The sequence below is a fragment of the Rana temporaria genome, chromosome 1 (genome assembly GCF_905171775.1).
Source record: "Rana temporaria chromosome 1, aRanTem1.1, whole genome shotgun sequence".
Taxonomy (NCBI): Eukaryota; Metazoa; Chordata; class Amphibia; order Anura; family Ranidae; genus Rana; species Rana temporaria.
This window is the reverse complement of record NC_053489.1, coordinates 165,230,273-165,250,417: the sequence shown is the minus strand read 5'-3', so window position 1 is coordinate 165,250,417 and position 20,145 is coordinate 165,230,273. Positions and strand designations below refer to the sequence as shown.

The 20,145-nt window shown below is 45.1% G+C and overlaps 1 protein-coding gene across 1 annotated transcript in view; it reads left to right on the top strand.

Moving 5' to 3' along the window:
* Positions 1-1,276: 1,276 nt before the first annotated feature.
* The window catches only part of HSPB8 (heat shock protein family B (small) member 8), an 83,065-nt gene continuing 64,196 nt past the window's right edge, over positions 1,277-20,145 (top strand). Inside the window, exon 1 of the mRNA XM_040345564.1 lies at positions 1,277-2,085. Within this exon, the coding sequence (XP_040201498.1) occupies positions 1,707-2,085 (379 nt within the window). The 5' untranslated portion in view covers positions 1,277-1,706. The remainder of the gene's footprint in view (positions 2,086-20,145) is intronic.

Below are 20,145 nucleotides of genomic sequence, written 5' to 3'. Positions count from 1 at the left end.
CGCATGCTCCTAATCACGTCGCAAATAGTCAATGCTTTCGACGTGAACGTAATTTACGCTAAGCGCTATTCGCGAACGACTAACGCAAACAATGTAAACAACGTAAAATTCGACACTGTCCCGACTTCCATACTTAAAGTGGAGATTCCCCTAAAAAAAAACTTTTAACATTGCATTTATGAGATTAATGACTATTAGAATCGGCTGTTTTTTATAAAAAAAATATGTCCGTACATACTGTTTCCTATATGTGTTCTCACCGCCGCTTCCGGGTATGATGGTCGGGACTGGGCGTTCCTACTTGATTGACAGGCATCCGACCAACGCATACAGCGCGTCACGAGATGCCGAAAGAAGCCGAACATCGTCGCGGCTCTATACGGCGCCTGCGCACCGACGTTCGGCTACTTTCGGAAAATCGTGACGCGATAGATGCGACCGTCGGAAGCCTGTCAATCAAGAAGGAACGCCCAGTGCCGAAGACCTTACCCGGAAGCGGCGGAGAAGATGTATCTCTAAAATGGTAAGTACTGCTTCGTTTTTAAAAAAACTAGCCGATTCCCCTAGACAAAATGAGCATGAATCTAATCTTAATTTTTTTTTGAGGGGGAACTACCGCTTTAACATTGGCTATGCCTCATATAGCAGGAGTAACTTTACGCCGGAAAAAGCCTTACGCAAACAAAGTAAAAAAATCCACCGGGCGCACGTACGTTTCTGAATTGGCGTATCTAGCTCATTTGCATATTCTATGCTGAAATCAACGGAAGCGCCACCTAGCGGCCAGCATAAATATGCACCCTAAGATACGACAGCGTAGGAGACTTACGCCGGTCGTATCTTAGCAACATTTAAGCGTATCTCAATTTGAGCATAGCTTAAAGTTGCGACGGCGCGGATTCGGACTTACGACGGCGTATCTACTGATACGCCCGTTGTAAGTGTTACTGAATCTAGCCCTATACGTATAATCCTTGATGTTGAAAACAAAAATATGAAGCATAAAAACTATATTATGTACCGGATCCAAATATATAAGAGAGAGAGAGAGAGAAAGAAATGAGCAAATTTAAATGATTAAAGTTTAATTCCAGTAATGAAATCATAATTCAAGGAATGGCATCTTCTAAATGCAGATGCACACTCATACTAATGTGTTCAGACACATCCCTGCTGAGCATAGAAAAAATGGATGAGAGGAGAGGGGGAGGAAAACGAAAGGAGGGCCCTGCAAGAGAAGGCCGTCTAAAATTGGACACCCTGAGTAACAAGTCCAGTCCCTTCTGGGAGTCATCAGCTGTTACAAAAGCAGATTCTTGGAGGGTGTTTCATAGGCTCCAAATACCCAGCTGACAGGCCACAGGCTGCAAGCATTAGAAGAAGATATAAATAGGAGCCATTCACTGCAGCACAGAAGTTTACAGAACTTTCTCGGCTGATGGCTGTGATGTTTATTTTAGCCAGTGCAAGGCACTTGCAGTCTGAAGCCGGAAGATCAAGAAGCTGTACTCACTCCCAATGACTCTGCTTAATTCCCTGAAGAATCCAGGTTACTTTTAATTTATCTTGGCTCAACTTCGCTCCTTTCTTATTCATTCATTGGAAATATACGAGCTCGACTGCAAACATTATCTGACCGTCAGCAATATCATTTGGAAATAACAGAGACTTGTCTCCTTTGACATCTCTTACATCTTTGTTGCAATATGGCTGACAGTCAGTTACCTTTCACTTGTCATTATCCTGCAAACAGGACCAGGGGAGCCCGCGATCCTTTCCGTGATCAGGGTCTGTCATCCCGTCTCCTGGATGATGATTTTGGATTTCCAGAAGATTTAACCATGGACTGGCCTGACTGGGCAAGGCCCAGACTCACAGCCTCCTGGTCGGGTCCTTTAAGATCAGGCCTAGCAAGGACTGCTGGTGTCTCCCCTCCTGGATATAGTGCCCGCTATACAGGATACCCCGAAGGCCGTAATACTGTGCCTGTCCCCAGCCAGCCCTGGAAGGTGTGTGTTAATGTACAAAGTTTCAAACCAGAGGAGCTGACAGTGAAAACCAGAGATGGATTTGTAGAGGTGTCAGGTGAGTGATGATGAAAGTAAAATAAATGCTTTTTCGTTGACGTTTGACAGTCTTTTCTAGCAAATTTATCTTTACAAAATGCGTTATGCTAAAATAAGATCCTGGAATTAATAAATCATGTATAGTTTAATCCTTAAGAACACACATTTGAAACAAGAAAACTGAATTAAAGGTGTTGTAAAGGTTTGTTTTTTATTTTTTAAATGTAAGCTAGTGCATTGTTGTTTCACTTACCTTTTCCTTTGATTTCCCTTCAGAATGTTTTTTTTCTTTGTCTGAATTTCTCACTTCCTGTTCCTCTTCAGTAAGCTTGCCCCCATCATCCGAGCAGTTCTGGCTGGGGGTTAGTCAGCTTGCTCGCCCCCTCCCTTGGGACTACATCCCTTTACAGTGTCTCCCCGCAGGCATGTAGTTTAGTTTATGTTTTTAGTTTATGTTTAGTTTAGTTTATGCAGGAAGCATAAACTTTTTACCATACATGTGGTAGAATAATAGATAGAAAAGTAAGAGATTTAAGCATGTCATAGACATGACATGACATTTGTCCAGTTTGGCTGTTTTATAATGTGTATGGTGGTAGGCAAACACCCCCAGTCAAAAACTGTAGAGGAACATTGAAGGGCAGATAAAAAACCCTGCCCGGTTTGCTTTGCTCTTGCCCAGGAAAACTGGCACTGACACCGTCTGCCTGCATTTCTGTCCTTTCCCCCACTGACATATTCTTGCTAAGTCAGCAGAGCTAACTTGCAGGTTTATAGAGCACTTGGCAGTACTCAAATGATTTGCAGTACTGAGAGTAATCAGGCTTTTCCTATACACCGGCCCTACAACTAAATTGTATGGGCAAAATTAGGGCTAGTGTACACAGGTGTTTGAGACTGAGATGCATTTGCCATTCCTTTCCCTTGCATTCATATTGACATGATGGAGGAATAAAAACAAAGCACAAACCAACTTTACATCAACCGTAAAAAGGATCTCGAAATCCCTCATACCAGAACTCTTGGTTTTCTACAGTCCTGGTTTCCTCTGACTGACCATGTGTGCTAAACTTCTGAATTATGAGGGGAACAATAACTGTGGCCAAGTGAGGACACCACACGTGACCATAGTGAGTGCCACACATTTTTGATATGTAAGCAGATACATGCCAACCTTGAAGAAAGGGCACAGTCATACAAAACAGATTATCATTAGGTTAGGTTCTAAATAACCTTGCTGGCCTGGAAATTAGGAACCTTTATGTTGTTTCTTTAGCCAATAAAGGTATACCTGGCTCTATTTTATTTTATCAGTGGCTTCAAGTGCTCACACAAAGTTTGAAGCCTAGTATACAGGATGAGATTATCGTTTTTTTTTCATGCTAGTCTCCATATCGGAAATGAAGATGTTATTAAAGTATGAAAATTCTTACATGACAGAATAAAAAGTTGGAAGTGATGTACGGTAATTATTGTAGAGTATTGTTGGTTTAAAAAAGTTTTTGCGTTTGTCCCTTCAAAAAATTACGGACGGAAGCTGTACTAACGATCAGATTATCGTACGATCGCTTCAAAAGCGGTATTTTTTGTACAATTTTCTGATCAAGTGTATGACCCTTGAGACCAATTCAGACAAATTGTGTGACAAGCTTACAGTATATGTGGTGCTAAATACTGCAACAGCAAACCTAAGGGACTACCAATTCTTTCTTACAAATGTAAGACATATAAGTTTGCACTCACTACCACCTTGCAGCCATGGCTACCCAAATTATCCGTAAAAAATTCTTGTGACGTTTGTGATATGTACTAAAGGAATGTTTGCATTAGTACTAGGGTTGTCCCAATACCACTTTTTTAAGACCGAGTACAAGTACCGATACTTTTTTTTCCAAGTACTCGATACCGATTGCCGATATTTTTTTATGTCATGTGACAGTGGAGCTAATCTGCAGCACTGATGACGCGCGTGGACTGTGTCAGTAGTTTCTTTATATTTTTATTTTTAATTTGTTTTACAATTTTTTGTTTTACAATTTATTTTCTTAAATTCTTTTTTACAATAATATTTGTTGTTATTTTTTTTACAATGCTTTTTTTTTTATTTGTTTGGTATGGGGGGGGGGGGGGGTAGGAGTGGACGGTGTCAGTGTGTTTTTTATTTTTTTTTGTTATTATTTTTACAATTTAACCTTTTACATTTTTATTCAAATGTTTATTTTATTTGTATTAGCCCTGACAGACCCCTGACATCTCTACTTTGAGGCATGGAAAGGAACTGAGGATAGAGATTACCCAGTTACTTTCTCTGCAGCCTCATCTGCACTGAGATGAATGTACAGGAGACAGAGGCTCCTCTCCATTCATAAACTGAAGCATCGTAAACATGCTTACGATGCCCAGTTTACAATGCTCAGTTATGAATGGACAGAGTCACTGACTTTGTTCTTTCAGAAAAGGAAGGAGCCGATAAATGACAGATTTACCGACTCCTTCCTCCGCTCTCCATCCTGACAGATCCAGGACAAAGGGGGCAGAGGAGCACGGAGGAGGACAGAAGCATAGAGGGGGAGGGGGAGCGGAGCAAGGAGGAGGACAGAAGCACGGAGGGGGAAGCGGAGCACGGAGGGGGACCGGAGGAGCCTGGAGGAGCATGAAGGACAACACAGAGGGGAACTGGAGAAGGATACAGGGACAGTCAGGGGTGATCGGTGCGGCGGTGGGGGGGAGTTACAAGCACTGATCTCCCTGTATAGATCTCAATATAGCAGCTGAAAAACGCAGTGGGGAGAAGGAGAAGCGTCTGTAAGCTGCTACTAGTATTGGTATCGGGACAACACTAAGGCCCCTTTCACATGTATGGATCCAGTGAGGATCCGTACATGTATTTCCTTTTGCTCAGCGGGGGTCGCTCCGTTGATCCCCGCTGAGCCGGCAGATGACAGGATGGTCCCTGCACACTGTGCAGGGACCGCCCTGTCATTAACGCTAATTGGGCACATGCTTAACCCCTTGAGTACCTAGAAAAGTCAACCCCATCCCAATGTTATTAGCACAGTGACACTGTATAGTATGATCACTGATCGCTGTAGTAATGTCACTGGTGATGTCAGTGTCAGTTAGTTCTCACCCAGTGTCAGTTAGTGTCAGATTTTCCGTGGCACTGTCCCACTATAAGTCACTGATTACTATTATAAAAAAAATTAAAAAAAAATACAAATTCTAGTATTTATACCAAAGTTTGTACTGTAGATGCTATAACTTCCACACAAACCAATCAATATACACCTTTTGGGATTTTTCTTCTACCAAAGACATGTATGTGTTTTTTCGTTAATATAGTAAAAAACAAAAAACACGTGGTGATTAAATACCACCAACATAAAGCTCAATCTGTGTGGGGAAAAAAAGGACAAATTTCATGTGGGTACAACGTTGCACGACTGCGTAATTACCAGTTAAATGTAGCGCAAGTGCTAAATAGCAAAAAAATTGCCTGGTCATGAAGAGGGTAAAACCTTTTGGAGTGGTTAAAATGTACTATATGTATTGAATATCTTCTGTTTTATGTTTAGTTTTATACATTCCTTGTCTGCTTCTATAAACCTTAAAAAATGTACATTTATTGTACTTGAGGTAACAGAATTGTACTAAACAGGGAGTGTTACATGCAAGGCATACAATTCAGTTTCAACTGTACTTTACTCCTAATCTATAGATAGGTCTGTTATTTTATTGCTAAGATCACTTTACTGTCGGAAGGTTTTAAAACATTTCTAGAACTTCTGTTCTCTAGCTTTTATGTAAGTACATTTCTCTGCCAAGGAGTATAGTTAACAAGCTGTGTGGCAAAGGCCTCGTGACAACTACTGCTGGTAAACGGACATTTAGCAGTTGGCCATTTTTTCAGCTGCTCCTGTCCTGAACTCTCCTCTATGTGATCTTATCAGTAGATGTACACAAGGTCGTTTATAGTCGTTTCTAGGCAGTTGATTTTGGAGGCATTTTTTTGGAAAGCAAAAAAATTAGTTCAGAGGCATTTCAAGCGCCAAACACTTCTAAACGTGGCCGTGTTTTCAGTTTTGCCTATTTAAAAAAAAAAAAAAAAAAGATTTTTTTAGAAACGCTTCTAAACACAAATGCGGCAAAACACACCTAAACGCGGCATGTAAACACGGTAAAAACCTCACAGGTGATTTCTGGACATTATGACATCAGCTAAAAATAGAAGTGATTCACTAGTGTGTTCACCACATGATTGTAATATGTCTGCTTGTCAGCAACTGTGCAACTCAACACTAGTTCTTCATAAATCACAAGGGATTTCAGCAAGCCTTGAGATCATACGACTCATCTCCTTCTTTTGTAACTGGTTTATGAAAGGCTATAAAGGGTTACTTACTGACATATTTTATTTATCATTGCTTAGGCTGCATTCACACCTCGGCGTACAAAATCGCGGCGTTTTGTCCCGCGAAATGCGGCGACAAATAGCGGCGTTTTGTACCGCGATTTGCGGCGACAAAACTACGCGATTGTGAATGCAGCCATAGTCGTGATCCCGCAGACATTGCTCCGCACTCTGTACAGACCGGGAGATCAGATCCCTCCTGCTGGCCGCCTGGCCCGCACTCTGCCCTCCTTCTACCAGCCTCTGCCATGCTGACAGCACCTACTACTACCACCAGTCTGCAGCCTCATCTCAGCCTGATGACTCATCGTGCCATGTCCGCCCGGCTTGTCACATCGGCTTCCGGGCGGCCTCCAGGTCAACAACAATCCGGTGATGAGCTGAGCATGTTGTGATGTCTCCCTGCCAGCGTCTGAAGAGGAAGCAATGATTTCATTCCAGCGCCCGCAGCGGGACTGTGACTGCTTGTCCCCCGCCTCCCTCTGCCCAGCGGGGAGCCGCCTACCCTCTATGGAGATGGTTCACATCTCCTATGCCGAACGCAGAAAGACGCCTGAAAAAAAGGCTCGGGACTTTTTTTCAGGCGACAGGCGTTCGGCGTGGAGATGTGAACCATCTCCATAGAGGGCAATGTTACATCATCCCTCTGGCGTGTCGGGGCGGCAGCGGGCGTCACACTACAGGCGACAAAACGCCTAGGTGTGAATGGGCTCTTAATCTGTCATTTATGTGGTCAGGGCCAACTTTGGATTTATGGCCTTCCAGTAGAACTTCCGTTTGTCCTAACCACTTAAGGACCGCCTAACGCTGATATACATCAGCAGAATGGCACAGCTGGGCACAATCACGTACCTGTACGTGATTGTTTAATGCCCAGCCGCGGTTCGAAGCTTCGTGGCCGCAGGACCCGCGGACCCGATCGCCGCCAGAGTCCCACGATCGTCCCCAGAGCTGAAGAACGGGGAGAGGTGTGTGTAAACACACCTTTCCCGTTCTTCACAGTGGCACTGTCATTGATTGTCTGTTCCCTGATATAGGGAAAGGCGATCAATGACGTCACACGTCCAGCCCCGCCCCCCTACAGTTAAAAACACATATGAGGTCACACTTAACCCCTTCAGCGCCCCCTAGTGGTTAACTCCCAAACTGCAATTGTCATTTTCACAGTAAACAATGCATTTTTATAGCATTTTTTGCTGTGAAAAAGACAATGGTCCCAAAAATGTGTCAAAATTGTCGATGTGTCCGCCATAATGTCGCAGTCACCAAAAAAATTGCTGATCGCCGCCATTAGCAGTAAAAAAAATTATTTTTATAAAAATGCAATAAAACTATCCCCTATTTTGTAAACGCTATACATTTTGCGCAAACCAATCGATAAACGATTATTGCGTTTTTTTTTTTCAAAAATAGGTAGAAGAATACGTATCGACCTAAACTGAGGAAAAAAAATGTTTTTTTTAGATATTTTTGGGGGATATTTATTATAGCAAAAAGTAAAAAATATTGTCGCTCTATTTTTGTTTATAGCACAAAAAATAAAAACCACAGAGGTGATCAAATACCACCAAAAGAAATCTATATTTGTGGGGAAAAAAAGGACGCCAATTTTGTTTGGGTGCCACGTCGCACGACCGCACAATTGTCAGTTAAATCTACACAGTGCCGAATCGCAAAAAGGGGCCTGGTCCTTTACCTTCATTTTGGTCCGGGTCTTAAGTGGTTAATCTCCAGTCCCTATCTTGGTCCTACTCTAAACCAAAGTTGCAACTTCAGATATCATTCATTGGTGAAGGCAGCATTCTTCTCAAGGCAATCTAGATAGGCAGGGCCGTCTTTAATGTTGATTGAACCCTGGGCAAAAAATTTCTTGGGGGCCCCCATGCAATTTTGCTCTCCACCTGCTCTGAGACATACAATATGTATCAGCTAGACCTAAAATCAGTTTAATGTATCAGATCAGGCAGTAATTGCGATCGGTTGCCAGAGGTTACAACATATCATTACCACTCACTGACTGGTTGCTAGAGGTTACAGCACACAATACGGCATACTGATTAGTTGCTAGAGGTTACAGCACATGATTTATTGTTGTTGATTGGCTGCTAGAGATTACTGAACAGTAATACTGCTCACTGATTGGTTGCTAGAGATAACAGCACATCATCTCTTCACTGCAGAGGGGAATGATATACATATGAATGCGGCCTTTATTTACATATGAATGTCACCGGACTAAGCTATTTACACATGAATACAAATGCTATTTACATATGAATGCTCCTCTTATTTACATATGAATGACGGTTATTTACATGTAAACACAGGGTCTGCAGGTGAGTCATCTGTACACAACAATAGAGCAGAGCTGGGCAGTATTAGTAGCAGTCCTTCACACTGAGATATCAGGACACAGCACAAGACTAGAACTTCAAGGGACAAGGGAATTTAAACTGGGATAGTTGGCAAGTATTAGGCAGCTGCTTTGGGCCCCACAACAATGACAGGGCCCAGGGCCGCTTCCCCTTTTGCCCTGCCTTAAAGACGGCCCTGTAGATAGGAAAAAGGAATGTAGTAATTGCACAGGTGAAGAGTGTTGATAAATAATAAAAAAAAACAACTGGCATAAAAATCAAAAGATTGCCGCACTAATAACTTATTAACAATATAATAACTAAATAATTGCGATTAGTCCATTAACTGTCCAAACATGAAGAAATCCTTGAAATTGTGTCTCTTGGGGTGATAGATGACAGAAACGCCCAAAGTGCACCTTCCACCGTGAAAATAAAATATGTGCCCTTACCGGATAGCTAGACTCCACATTATAAGACCCTGTAAGACATAGATTCACACATCATTGAAGATTCATCCATTGGAAACAAACTAAAATGGCATTGAAGTCAGCCTTGCTGGTTTCTTCCTTTCTTTCCCTAAGATAAAGGGAGATAAGCACTTGGTAGTAATGTCCCTCTGGTCACAGCTGTGCTGGTGGCTCCCAGCACTTCCTAGTCCACAGGTACACTCGGGGGAGGCCACCGACATCTCTTCTGGAAGTGCTGGGAGCCACCAGCACAGCCGTGACCAGAGGGACATTACTACCAGCTGCAGCTCATCCGCTCCTCAGAGATGAACCCTGTATTATGTCTACCAAGCACTTGTCTCAATACAGGGACAAGCTGCAGATGGTAGTAATGTCCCTCTGGTCACGGCTGTGCTGGTGGCTCCCAGCCCTTCCATAAGTGACATCAGCGGCCTCCCCAAGTGTACCCGTGGACTAGGAAGTGCTGGGAGCCACCAGCACAGCCGTGACCTGAGGGACATTACTACCAAGCGCTTATCTCCCTTTATCTTAGAGAAGGAAAGGGAGAAACCAGCAAGGTTGACTTCAACACCATTTTCATTTGTTTCCAATGTATGGATCTATGTCTTACTAGGCTCCTATCACGTGGAGTATAGCTATCCGGTAAGGGCACATCTTTTATTTTCACGGTGGAAGGTGCACTTTGGGTGTTTCTGTCATCTATCACCCCAAGAGACACGATTTCAAGGATTTCTTCATGTTTGGACACTTTATGGACTAATCACCACAACCTAAATAGGAGCTTATGGCCTGGTGGATGTTCATGAAATCAGCCGCATCTGTCAATGTTCCTGCAATAAACCAGTGGGAAGGAGAAATTGATCAAAGTTGTGCACCTGTCTGTTGCTTCAAAGAAGAGGATACCATTGTAGAGAGTTGGGGCCAGATTCACATATACTTGCGGCGGCGTAACGTATCGTCTATACGTTACACCGCTGCAAGTTTTCAGCGCAAGTGCCTGATTCACCAAGCACTTGCGTGTAAACTTACGGCGGTGTAACGTAAAGGCGTCCGGCGCAAGCCCGCCTAATTCAAATGGGGCGTGTACCATTTAAATTAGGCACGCTCCCGCGCCGGACGTACTGCGCATGCTCCGTTTTGAATTTTCCGCAACGTACTTTCGTATTCCCGGTCGTCTTACGCAAAAAAAATTAATTGAAATTCGACCCGGGAACGACGGCCATACTTTAACATGGCTCGTCTAAAGTTAAGCCATGTTAAAGCAGGCTTAACTTTGTGACGGGAAAAAATGACTAGCGACGACGTAACGAACGTGAAAACCTTTGTGGATCGCCGTAAAACCTCATTTGCATACCCGACGCTGGAAAACTACGCAAGCTCCACCCAGCGGCGGCCAAAGTATTGCATCCTAAGATCCGACGGTGTAAGTCAATTACACCTGTCGGATCTTAGGGCTATCTATGCGTAACTGATTCTATGAATCAGTCGCATAGATACACTCAGAGATACGACGGCGTATCAGGAGATACGCCGTCGTATCTCTTCTGTGAATCTGGCCCTTGGTGTCTGGTGAGATGGGCTATGGCTGCACAAACAATGCAAATTAGGCATTTCTTGGTACCTATTGCAATCCTTGTCAATGCCAATCAAAATGATGGGGGTCCAAAGCTGACACTTTGCCTGGGGCCACTTTATGCCTTAATTTGTCTCTGAGTGACAGCTGATATTTCACCAGGATCATACATTTATAACAAAGTTCTGTAAGCATCCTTTTGCAGGAAAATTGTTGGACTCCAGCCCAGCCTGAAATGTAAATAGTAGCAGTACGAAAGGGACATGGGGACCTGTCCACGCTGTTGCATATTATGGCTTAGCAGATTGGACACTAGCTATAAAGGGTACATTTTCCTTAGACTCAAATAAATATGTTCATGAAAAACCCTGTTACTGTGATACTTATTACTGGGGTTGTTAGTCTTGTGAAATTACTTTACAGTTCTCATAATCACACATTCTTTTTTTTATCAGACAACGGAATTACGCTTTACAATTCACAACTAAACATTATGTGATAAATGTTCTAGTAAAACATCAGGAAATGTGAAAATCATGTTGTTCACTAACTCTTTTAACTGAGTTTAAACAAATAATGACTACAATTAAATTGTTAATGATTAAAAACTAAGGTTGTAGATTGGAATTAACAAATGTCTTTCTGAATTGGGAACATTTTGATCTGTCTCTACCCAAGATAAAGAACTTTCAGAGACTAGAAGAACACTGCGCTCACCTTTGTCTTAGTTGTAGTGCGTTTTATTACTGTTTAGTGGGGCATACTGCTGTTTGGTCTGATCTGGAACAAAGAAATACTGAATTTACATGCAATACAAAGCTATTTGGGGCAACACAGTATAGTGCCACCAATTGTTATTCTATACTGTTCCTTTAAATGTATTATCATCATAATAGTAGAGCCAAAATCATCATAATAGTGCTAGTGGTAAATCAACTATTTTTCAGGTTTGGCTTTGTAGCACAACGTGGGTAGAATTTTGAGTATAAAGTCCAGTGTATACTGTATATACTGTAAATGAGCTGGACTGGTGGAACCTAAGGGTTATCTTGCAAAAAGATGTATATGGGCAAATGCTGAAAGAAACCCCCCCCCCCCGGGGGGAAATAGGGAAGAAAATACCCCCCCAGGATAAAGAAGCCACGGATCGTGCCACATTTAAAAATGGTTTTATTGGTTCAAAATTGTCAAGAACATAAATTACAGACACTCAAAACCCTTCACCAGCACCCAATGTCATTAAAATTAATAAGACAACGTTGTCTATATTAAAACTTGGCTACGTTACAAAGTGCATGCATGCAATGATACTCTAGCTGGGTAACCAACTGGAAAATATCCAGTTAGCTACACAACAATAAAAAGGGGTCAGCCAATTAGACTGACCAGATCATATTAAGGATATAACAGTGTATAGTGAAAATTGACTAAGCACAGGGGCTCATCTATGAATGTCATCAAACATTATAGTGACATCACAATTGGATATAAACTCCTGTATTAAGGGGCTGTAAATACAAAACATTCAGTAGGGTGGATCAAAGACACTTGAAGCCAATGCTGGGGGGCAGAAGGCAGGATAGCAAAAGTGGCAGCATGCAAAACAGGTCCAGGATAGCAAGATAGCAAATAGCTAGATAATGCAACAGTCACAAAGCAAGAGCAGCTGTATATTTGCTTTGGACCAAAGGTCCGCTCACCAAACCCGGATATGTAGAAGGGATCATCCTAAATTTGAAAGTTCCTCCTCTCCATTTAATAGGAAGTCGGTCATAGCAGGCCGCTACAAAATCAAAGCGGCGGGATATACCCACAGATGCTGTGATAAGATCTTCTGTTATGCCTTTAGCACGGGGGGATACGGATGTCCTTGGTGAGGCTTCCAGGTTGGTGATATCCAAAGTGATGGTCCGCATTTAGTGGCTGCCTTTCCTGCTAATGCCATGGCTCAAACGAGCGTATCAGGAGCCGACTTCATAGTTGTGTCGGTAGGGGCAAGCCCAGCTAAGCGCAAAGGGCATGCGTCCGTGTAACGTAGACTGTCAGTGACGGTATTGACGTCACAACAATGACATTTGACCTGTTTTAACCAATAGCAATGGTTTTCATCAAATGCTATCTGGGTCGTTCTTGATTTTACAGATAGATGTTGACACTGAAAAGAGCAACATGGACATCTGTAGGGTTATCCTATATACAGGCAGTCGCCTAGTTACATACATCCAACTTACATACTTGCAAATAGAGAGAGACAATAGGAAGTGAGAGAAAATCTACCCCATGGAAGGGAAATTCACTCCTGTAAGAGTTATCATGGGAAAAAGGTGTCTCCACTGAAGTTTTATCGCCAATCCTTGTTTCCACGACAACCCAAAATTTTCAAAATCCAATTGTCACAGGGACAGTAAGTGAGGTTAAATTTTCTTAAAGCGGAGATCCACCCGACTTTTTTTTACCTGTCCAGCGTGCCCGCGATGTCGGCAGCCGAGGCCGCGCAATCGCTCGTCTCTCGGCTGCCCCCGCCGCCATCCTCGGTGAGGGAATCAGGAAGTGAAGCGTTGCGGCTTCACTGCCCGGTTCCCTACGGCGCATGCGCGAGTAGCGCGGCGCGCCCTCACTGGTCTCTGCTCTCTCCTGGGACCAGTGTGTTTCCCAGGAGACAGAGGGGTGGAGGGGGAGGGGAAGTGGCGTGACTCCCATGGTAGTCTATGCCTGGAAGTGGGTGCAAATACCTGTCTTAGACAGGTATCTGCACCCCTTTCCCCCCTGAAAGGTGCCAAATTTGACACCGGAGGGGGGTGGGGGAGTCCGAAAAGCAGAAGTTAAATTTTTGGGTGGAACTCCGCTTTAACAGAGGCACAGACAGTAATACAAACATTACAGGGGTGTTGGCCCTTCCCTATGCTATCCAAAAAACGTAAAGATATTTTTTTTTTGGCTGTAGTTACAGTTAAAAAAATTACCTGTTCAAAATTAGATATAAATTCAACTTAAAGTGATTGTAAAGTCCCGTGTTCCAGCACAGATGTCTAATGAAATTGCCCCTAAATTCGCCAAAAGTAGACGGTGCCATTGTCGGCAATAAGCGGCGATTTGACATGTCAAATCGCATGTCAAAATGGCCCGATGTGAACATTCAGCTCACTGTCCCTTGAGCCACGGTTTAGGCCTCGTACACACGACCGGACATGTCTGCTGAAACTGGTCCGCGGACCAGTTTCAGGGGACAGATCTGATCGTGTGTACAGGCTAGCGGACAGATTTCCAGCGGACAAATGTTTCTTAGCATGCTAAGAAACATGTCCGCTGGAAAGCTGTCCGGCGGACATGTGCGCTGGTTAGTACACCTTACCAGCGGACAGATATCTCCCGCATGCGTCCAATGGATTCGACGCATGCGTGGAAGTATTTTACTTCCTGGTTTGGTGACGTGGCGGCGTCAACGTCACCACCACGTCACCGCGCTGTCTGTCCGCGGGGATTTCGGTTTGATGGTGTGTACAGCCATCAGACCGAAATCTCCGAGCGGACATGTCCAATGAAAACGGTCAGCGGACCGTTTTCATCGGACATGTCCGATGGTGTGTACGAGGCCTCAGAAGACAGTTGATGGCATCACCTGTAGTACCCAAATTTATAGAAAGATATCAGTCTTGCATTGATAAGCAGTTATACTACTAATTAGTATTAATATATCCATATTCAAAAGCATAGAGTATAGCAGGTGATTAGAGCGGTTTATTTATATACATGTGTTCATGATACTCAACAACATCTTAGTAGAAGGTGCCAATTTTCTGATGTGTGATGTGAAAAATTCTAGAAGGTGCTCATTTGTTCAGTTTGTAAGACTGCTGTCAAATGTGTCAAATGGCTGTGAAAAAAGGCAAGGCTGATACAGCAGCTGGTGTCAATGCTGTTAAGTGCAGTGTAGGGAACACCTACAGATTCCCAACATAACCACAGCTGTCCTTCTAGGCCAAGCCAACTTCACCAGTGGTGTCACAGGGTACGGTCATTTCTGTTCTAGTTTAATAATAAATGGAAATAAACTTATATTGGTTATTATGTCTTGCCCTATAAATTCTTTCTAGTGATGTTTTCCACTCACTTAGGTATGCATACCTCCCAACTTTTTGAGATGAGAATGGGGGGCAGGCATTAGCAAAAGTATGTAGGCATAGGACACCCCCGCTACGCTCTCTTAAGCACTTCAGAATTTACCCCCTTCCTGACCAGAGCATTTTTTTTTGCGATTCAGCACTGCGTCGCTTTAACTGACAATTGCGCGCTCGTGTGATGTGGCACCCAAACAAAATGTTTCCCCACAAATAGAGCTTTCTTTTGGTAGTATTTGATCACCTCTGCGATTTTTTTTTTTTTTTTGCGCTATAAACAAAATAATTTTTAAAAAAATTTTGCTACGCAAAACCAAATGTCAATAATTCAGCTCTGGCCTATTCACGAACCTGGAAATAACTTCAGGAGACATGTCGCCGGTCACAGCGGTGTGCGGGGCCGCTGCAAGAGCTTTGAGTAAGGCCCCTTTCAGACTGGGGCGGGAGCTGCGGTGGCGGTATAACGCCGCTAAAAATAGCGGCGCTATACCGCCGGAATTGCCGCGTGTATCAGCCGCTAGCGGTGTGGTATTAACCCCCGCTAGCGGCCGATAAAGAGTTAATACCGCCCGCAATGCGCCTCTATAGAGGCGCATTGCGGGCGGTATTGCCGCGGTTCCCATTGTTTTCAATGGGAAGGAGCGGTGAAGGAGCGGTATACATGCCGCTCCTCTCACCGCTCCAAAGATGCTGCTGACAGGAGATTTTTTTGTCTCCCGCCAGCGCATCGCCTCAGTGTGAAAGCCCTCGGGCTTTCACATTGAGTCTGCAGTGCAGGAGTTTTTCAGGCGGGATAGCAGCGCTATTTTTAGCGCTTTACCGCCTGAAAAACTCCTCAATGTGAAAGGGGCCTTAGTGATCTAAGGTAGTGAATAAAGAGCTCATTATGCCTTTGTCTCACTGTTTTTTTGGGGGGTTTACAACCACTTTAAAGAGGAACTGCAGTCTGCTCATGTAATTTGTAATAATTTGCCATTCTTAAGCTTCCCTCCAACCACTTTGCATATTATTTTATATATACTGTGATTCTGTACTTGCCAAATATGCTGCAGAAAAAAGTCTGGCTGCATTAATTTTAACTGTGAGCAGCTGAAGCTGCTGCCTGTTCACTTCCTGGATTTACACAGACACACAGAGGAACTGCAGCTCTCATTGACCCTCTCGTGACTCATTCCCCCTCCCTTCCTGGCAAACTGGCAAGAGAGTGTTGTGCTTGATATCATAAGCCTAGGCTTTTTATAAGAAACAGGAAGTGGGCTGTATAAGGTATTTACAGGAAAAAACAGAATATCCCCCAAAGGGTGGGACTTTACAAGTGACCATAAACGAAGTAATAATTGTATAAAAAGTTGCAAATTTTATTAATTACACATAGTATACCAATTGTATCAACAATATGTACATCATGAATACAAATCATTCAAATACGTAATTGAACAGGAAACACAAGGCTGCTTAGAGTCACACCCTAAATTTGCTACTTTTTATACAATTGTTACTTCGTTTATGGTCACTTGTAAAGTCCCACCCTTTGGGGGATATTCAGTTTTTTCCTATATTTACAAGGGATGTGGTGACCTTTAAACGCACACAAATTCGTGAACGACGGAGCTTTTCTTTTATAAGGTATTTACTGGCAGAAAAAAAATGTTTTACTATCCAACGTTAAAACAAGGGCAGAAGATTTAGTAGATGGAAAGATGAAAAAATTACTGAAGTTCCGCTTTAAGCACTCCAGAAATTCTGACATGTGGGAAGCACATACTGTACTGTGCAGAGATAACTAAAAGCCCAGAGGGTCAAGCTTTGGCTTGGCCTCCTAATATAAAATTAGAGCAAAGAAAACTATAGCACTAGTTAACCACTTGAGATCCGCGCTATAGACAAAAGACGTCCACAGCGCGGCTCTCAAGTGCCAAGTGGATGTCTTTAGACGTCCTTTTATGTGCATTACCCGCGCGCCACTGGGGGCGCGCAGCAGGTTAACACTGTCCCGGCGCATCGCCGAAGAGCTGATGCGTGTACCTGGCGGCCGCGATGTCCGCCGGGTACACGCGATCGTCGGTAACACAGAGCTCCACGTGCTGTCAGAGGATAGGAGACCGATCTGTGTCCCTTGTACATAGGGACACAGCCTCCCCCAGTCACCCCCCCTCCACACACCCAGGGAATACATTTAACCCCTTCCTCACCCCCTAGTGTTAACCCCTTCCCTGCCAGTCACATTTATACAGTAATTAGTGCATTTGTATAGCACTGATCGCAGTATAAATGTGAATGGTCCCAAATTTGTGTCAAAAGTGTCCGATACGTCCGCCGCAATATCGCAGTCTCAATAAAAATCGCAGATCGCCACCATTACTAGTAAAAAAAAATAATAAAAAAAAATCATAATTCTGTTCCCCATTTTGTAGGCGCTATAATTTTTCGCAAACCAGTCGCTTATTGCGATTTTTTTTTTTTTTTACAGAAATACGTCGAAAAATACGTATCGGCCTTAACTGAGAAAAAAAAGTTTTTTTAAAAAAAAATTGGGATATTTATTATAGCGACAAGTAAAAAAAATATATATTTTTTTTAAATTGTCGCTCTTTTTTTGTTTATAGCGCAACAAATAAAAACCGCAGAGGTGATCAAATACCACCAAAATAAAGCTCTATTTGTGGGGAAAAAAGGACGTCAATTTTGTTTGGGAGCCACGTCGCACGACCGCGCAAATGTCAGTTAAAGCGACGCAGTGCCGGAAGCTGAAATTTCGCCTGGGCACGAAGGGGGTTTATGTGCCCAGTAAGCAAGTGGTTAAATATATGCCAACAGCAAACAATCAAGTTTAATCTTGAAGTAGGGAATGAAGGATGGATGGCCGCACTCCAAAAACCGTACAGGTTGTCTTTTATTAAATGAACAGCAAAAGCATTACCAGATCACAGCAACAGACATTGACATTCTAGACCAGACCTGGGCAAACTACGGCCCGCGGGCCGTATACGGCCCGGCGGACCTTTTAATCCGGCCCACCCCCGCCGCCGCTGCCACGTTAATCACCGCGGCGGGGAACATTACAGACAGCGTTCGTTTGAACAGCTGTCTTCCCCGCCGCGCATAGACACTCCCCCTTGGACGGATCTGTCCAATCGTGAGCAAGGGGGAGTCACATAGACACTCCCCCTTGCTCGCGATTGGACAGATCCGTCCAAGGGGGAGTGTCTATGCGCAGCGGGGAAAACAGCTGTTCAAACAAACGCTGTCTGTAATGTTCCCCGCCGCGGTGATAACAGTAGGCAGGGCTGGGAGGGGTCACTGTGCCCATCACACGCAGCCACTTGTGCCAACACATGCAGCCACTTGTGCCAACACATGCAGCCACTTGTGCCAACACACGCAGCCACTGTGCCACCATAAATTGTCGCCACTGTGCCAATCACACGCAGCCACTGTGCCAATCACACGTAGCCACTGTGCCAATCACACGTAGCCACTGTGCCAATCACACGCAGCCACTGTGGCAATCACACGCATCCACTGTGCCAATCACACGTAGCCACTGTGCTAATCACACGCAGCCACTGTGCCATCACATTCAGCCACTGTGCCCATCAAACGCAGCCACTGTGCCAATCACACGCAGCCACTGTGCCAATCACACGTAGCCACTGTGCCACCATAAATTGTCGCCATTGTGCCAATCACACGCAGCCACTGTGCCAATCACACGTAGCCACTGTGCCAATCACACGCAGCCACTGTGCCTATCACACGCAGCCACTGTGCCAATCACACGCAGCCACTGTTCCCATCAAACGCAGCCACTGTGCCAATCACACGCAGCCACTGTGCAATCAATTGTTGCCACTGTTCCCAAACACAGCCACTGTGCCAATCACATTCAGCCACTGTGCCAATCACACGCAGCCACTGTGCCAATCACACGCAGCCACTGTGCCAATCACATGCAGCCACTGTGCCCATCAAACGCAGCCACTGTGCCAATCACACGCAGCCACTGTGCCAATAACACGCAGCCATTCTGCCCATCAAACGCAGCCACTGTGCCAATCACACGCAGCCACTGTGCCCATCAAACGCAGCCACTGTGCCATCACATGCAGCCACTGTGCCAACACACGCATTCACTGTGCCATCAATTGTTGCCACTGTGCCCATCACACGCAGCCACTGTGCCATCAATTGTCGCCACTGTGCCCATCAAACGCAACCACTGTGCCATCACACGCAGCCACTGTGCCATCACATGCAGCCACTGTTTAATCAATTGTTATTGATTAAACAGTGGCTGCCTGTCCCCAGCCTCTGTCCCCCTCCTGTGTCATGTCCCCAGCGTCTGTCCCCCTCCTGTGTCATGTCCCCAGCGTCTGTCCCCCTCCTGTGTCATGTCCCCAGCGTCTGTCCCCCTCCTGTGTCATGTCCCCAGCCTCTGTCCCCCTCTTGTGTCATGTCCCCAGCCTCTGTCCCCCTCCTGTGTCATGTCCCCAGCCTCTGTCCCCCTCCTGTGTCATGTCCCCAGCCTCTGTCCCCCTCCTGTGTCATGTCCCCAGCCTCTGTCCCCCTCCTGTGCCATGTCCCCAGCCTCTGTCCCCCTCCTGTGCCATGTCCCCAGCCTCTGTCCCCCTCCTGTGCCATGTCCCCAGCCTCTGTCCCCCTCCTGTGCCATGTCCCCAGCCTCTGTCCCCCTCCTGTGTCATGTCCCCAGCCTCTGTCCCCCTCCTGTGCCATGTCCCCAGCCTCTGTCCCCCTCCTGTGCCATGTCCCCAGCCTCTGTCCCCCTCCTGTGTCATGTCCCCAGCCTCTGTCCCCCTCCTGTGCCATGTCCCCAGCCTCTGTCCCCCTCCTGTGCCATGTCCCCAGCCTATGTCCCCCTCCTGTGCCATGTCCCCAGCCTCTGTCCCCCTCCTGTGTCATGTCCCCAGCCTCTGTCCCCCTCCTGTGTCATGTCCCCAGCCTCTGTCCCCTCCTGTGTCATGTCTCCAGCCTCTGTCCCCCTCCTGTGTCATGTCCCCAGCCTCTGTCCCCCTCCTGTGTCATGTCCCCAGCCTCTGTCCCCCTCCTGTGTCATGTCCCCAGCCTCTGTCCCCCTCCTGTGCCATGTCCCCAGCCTCTGTCCCCCTCCTGTGCCATGTCCCCAGCCTCTGTCC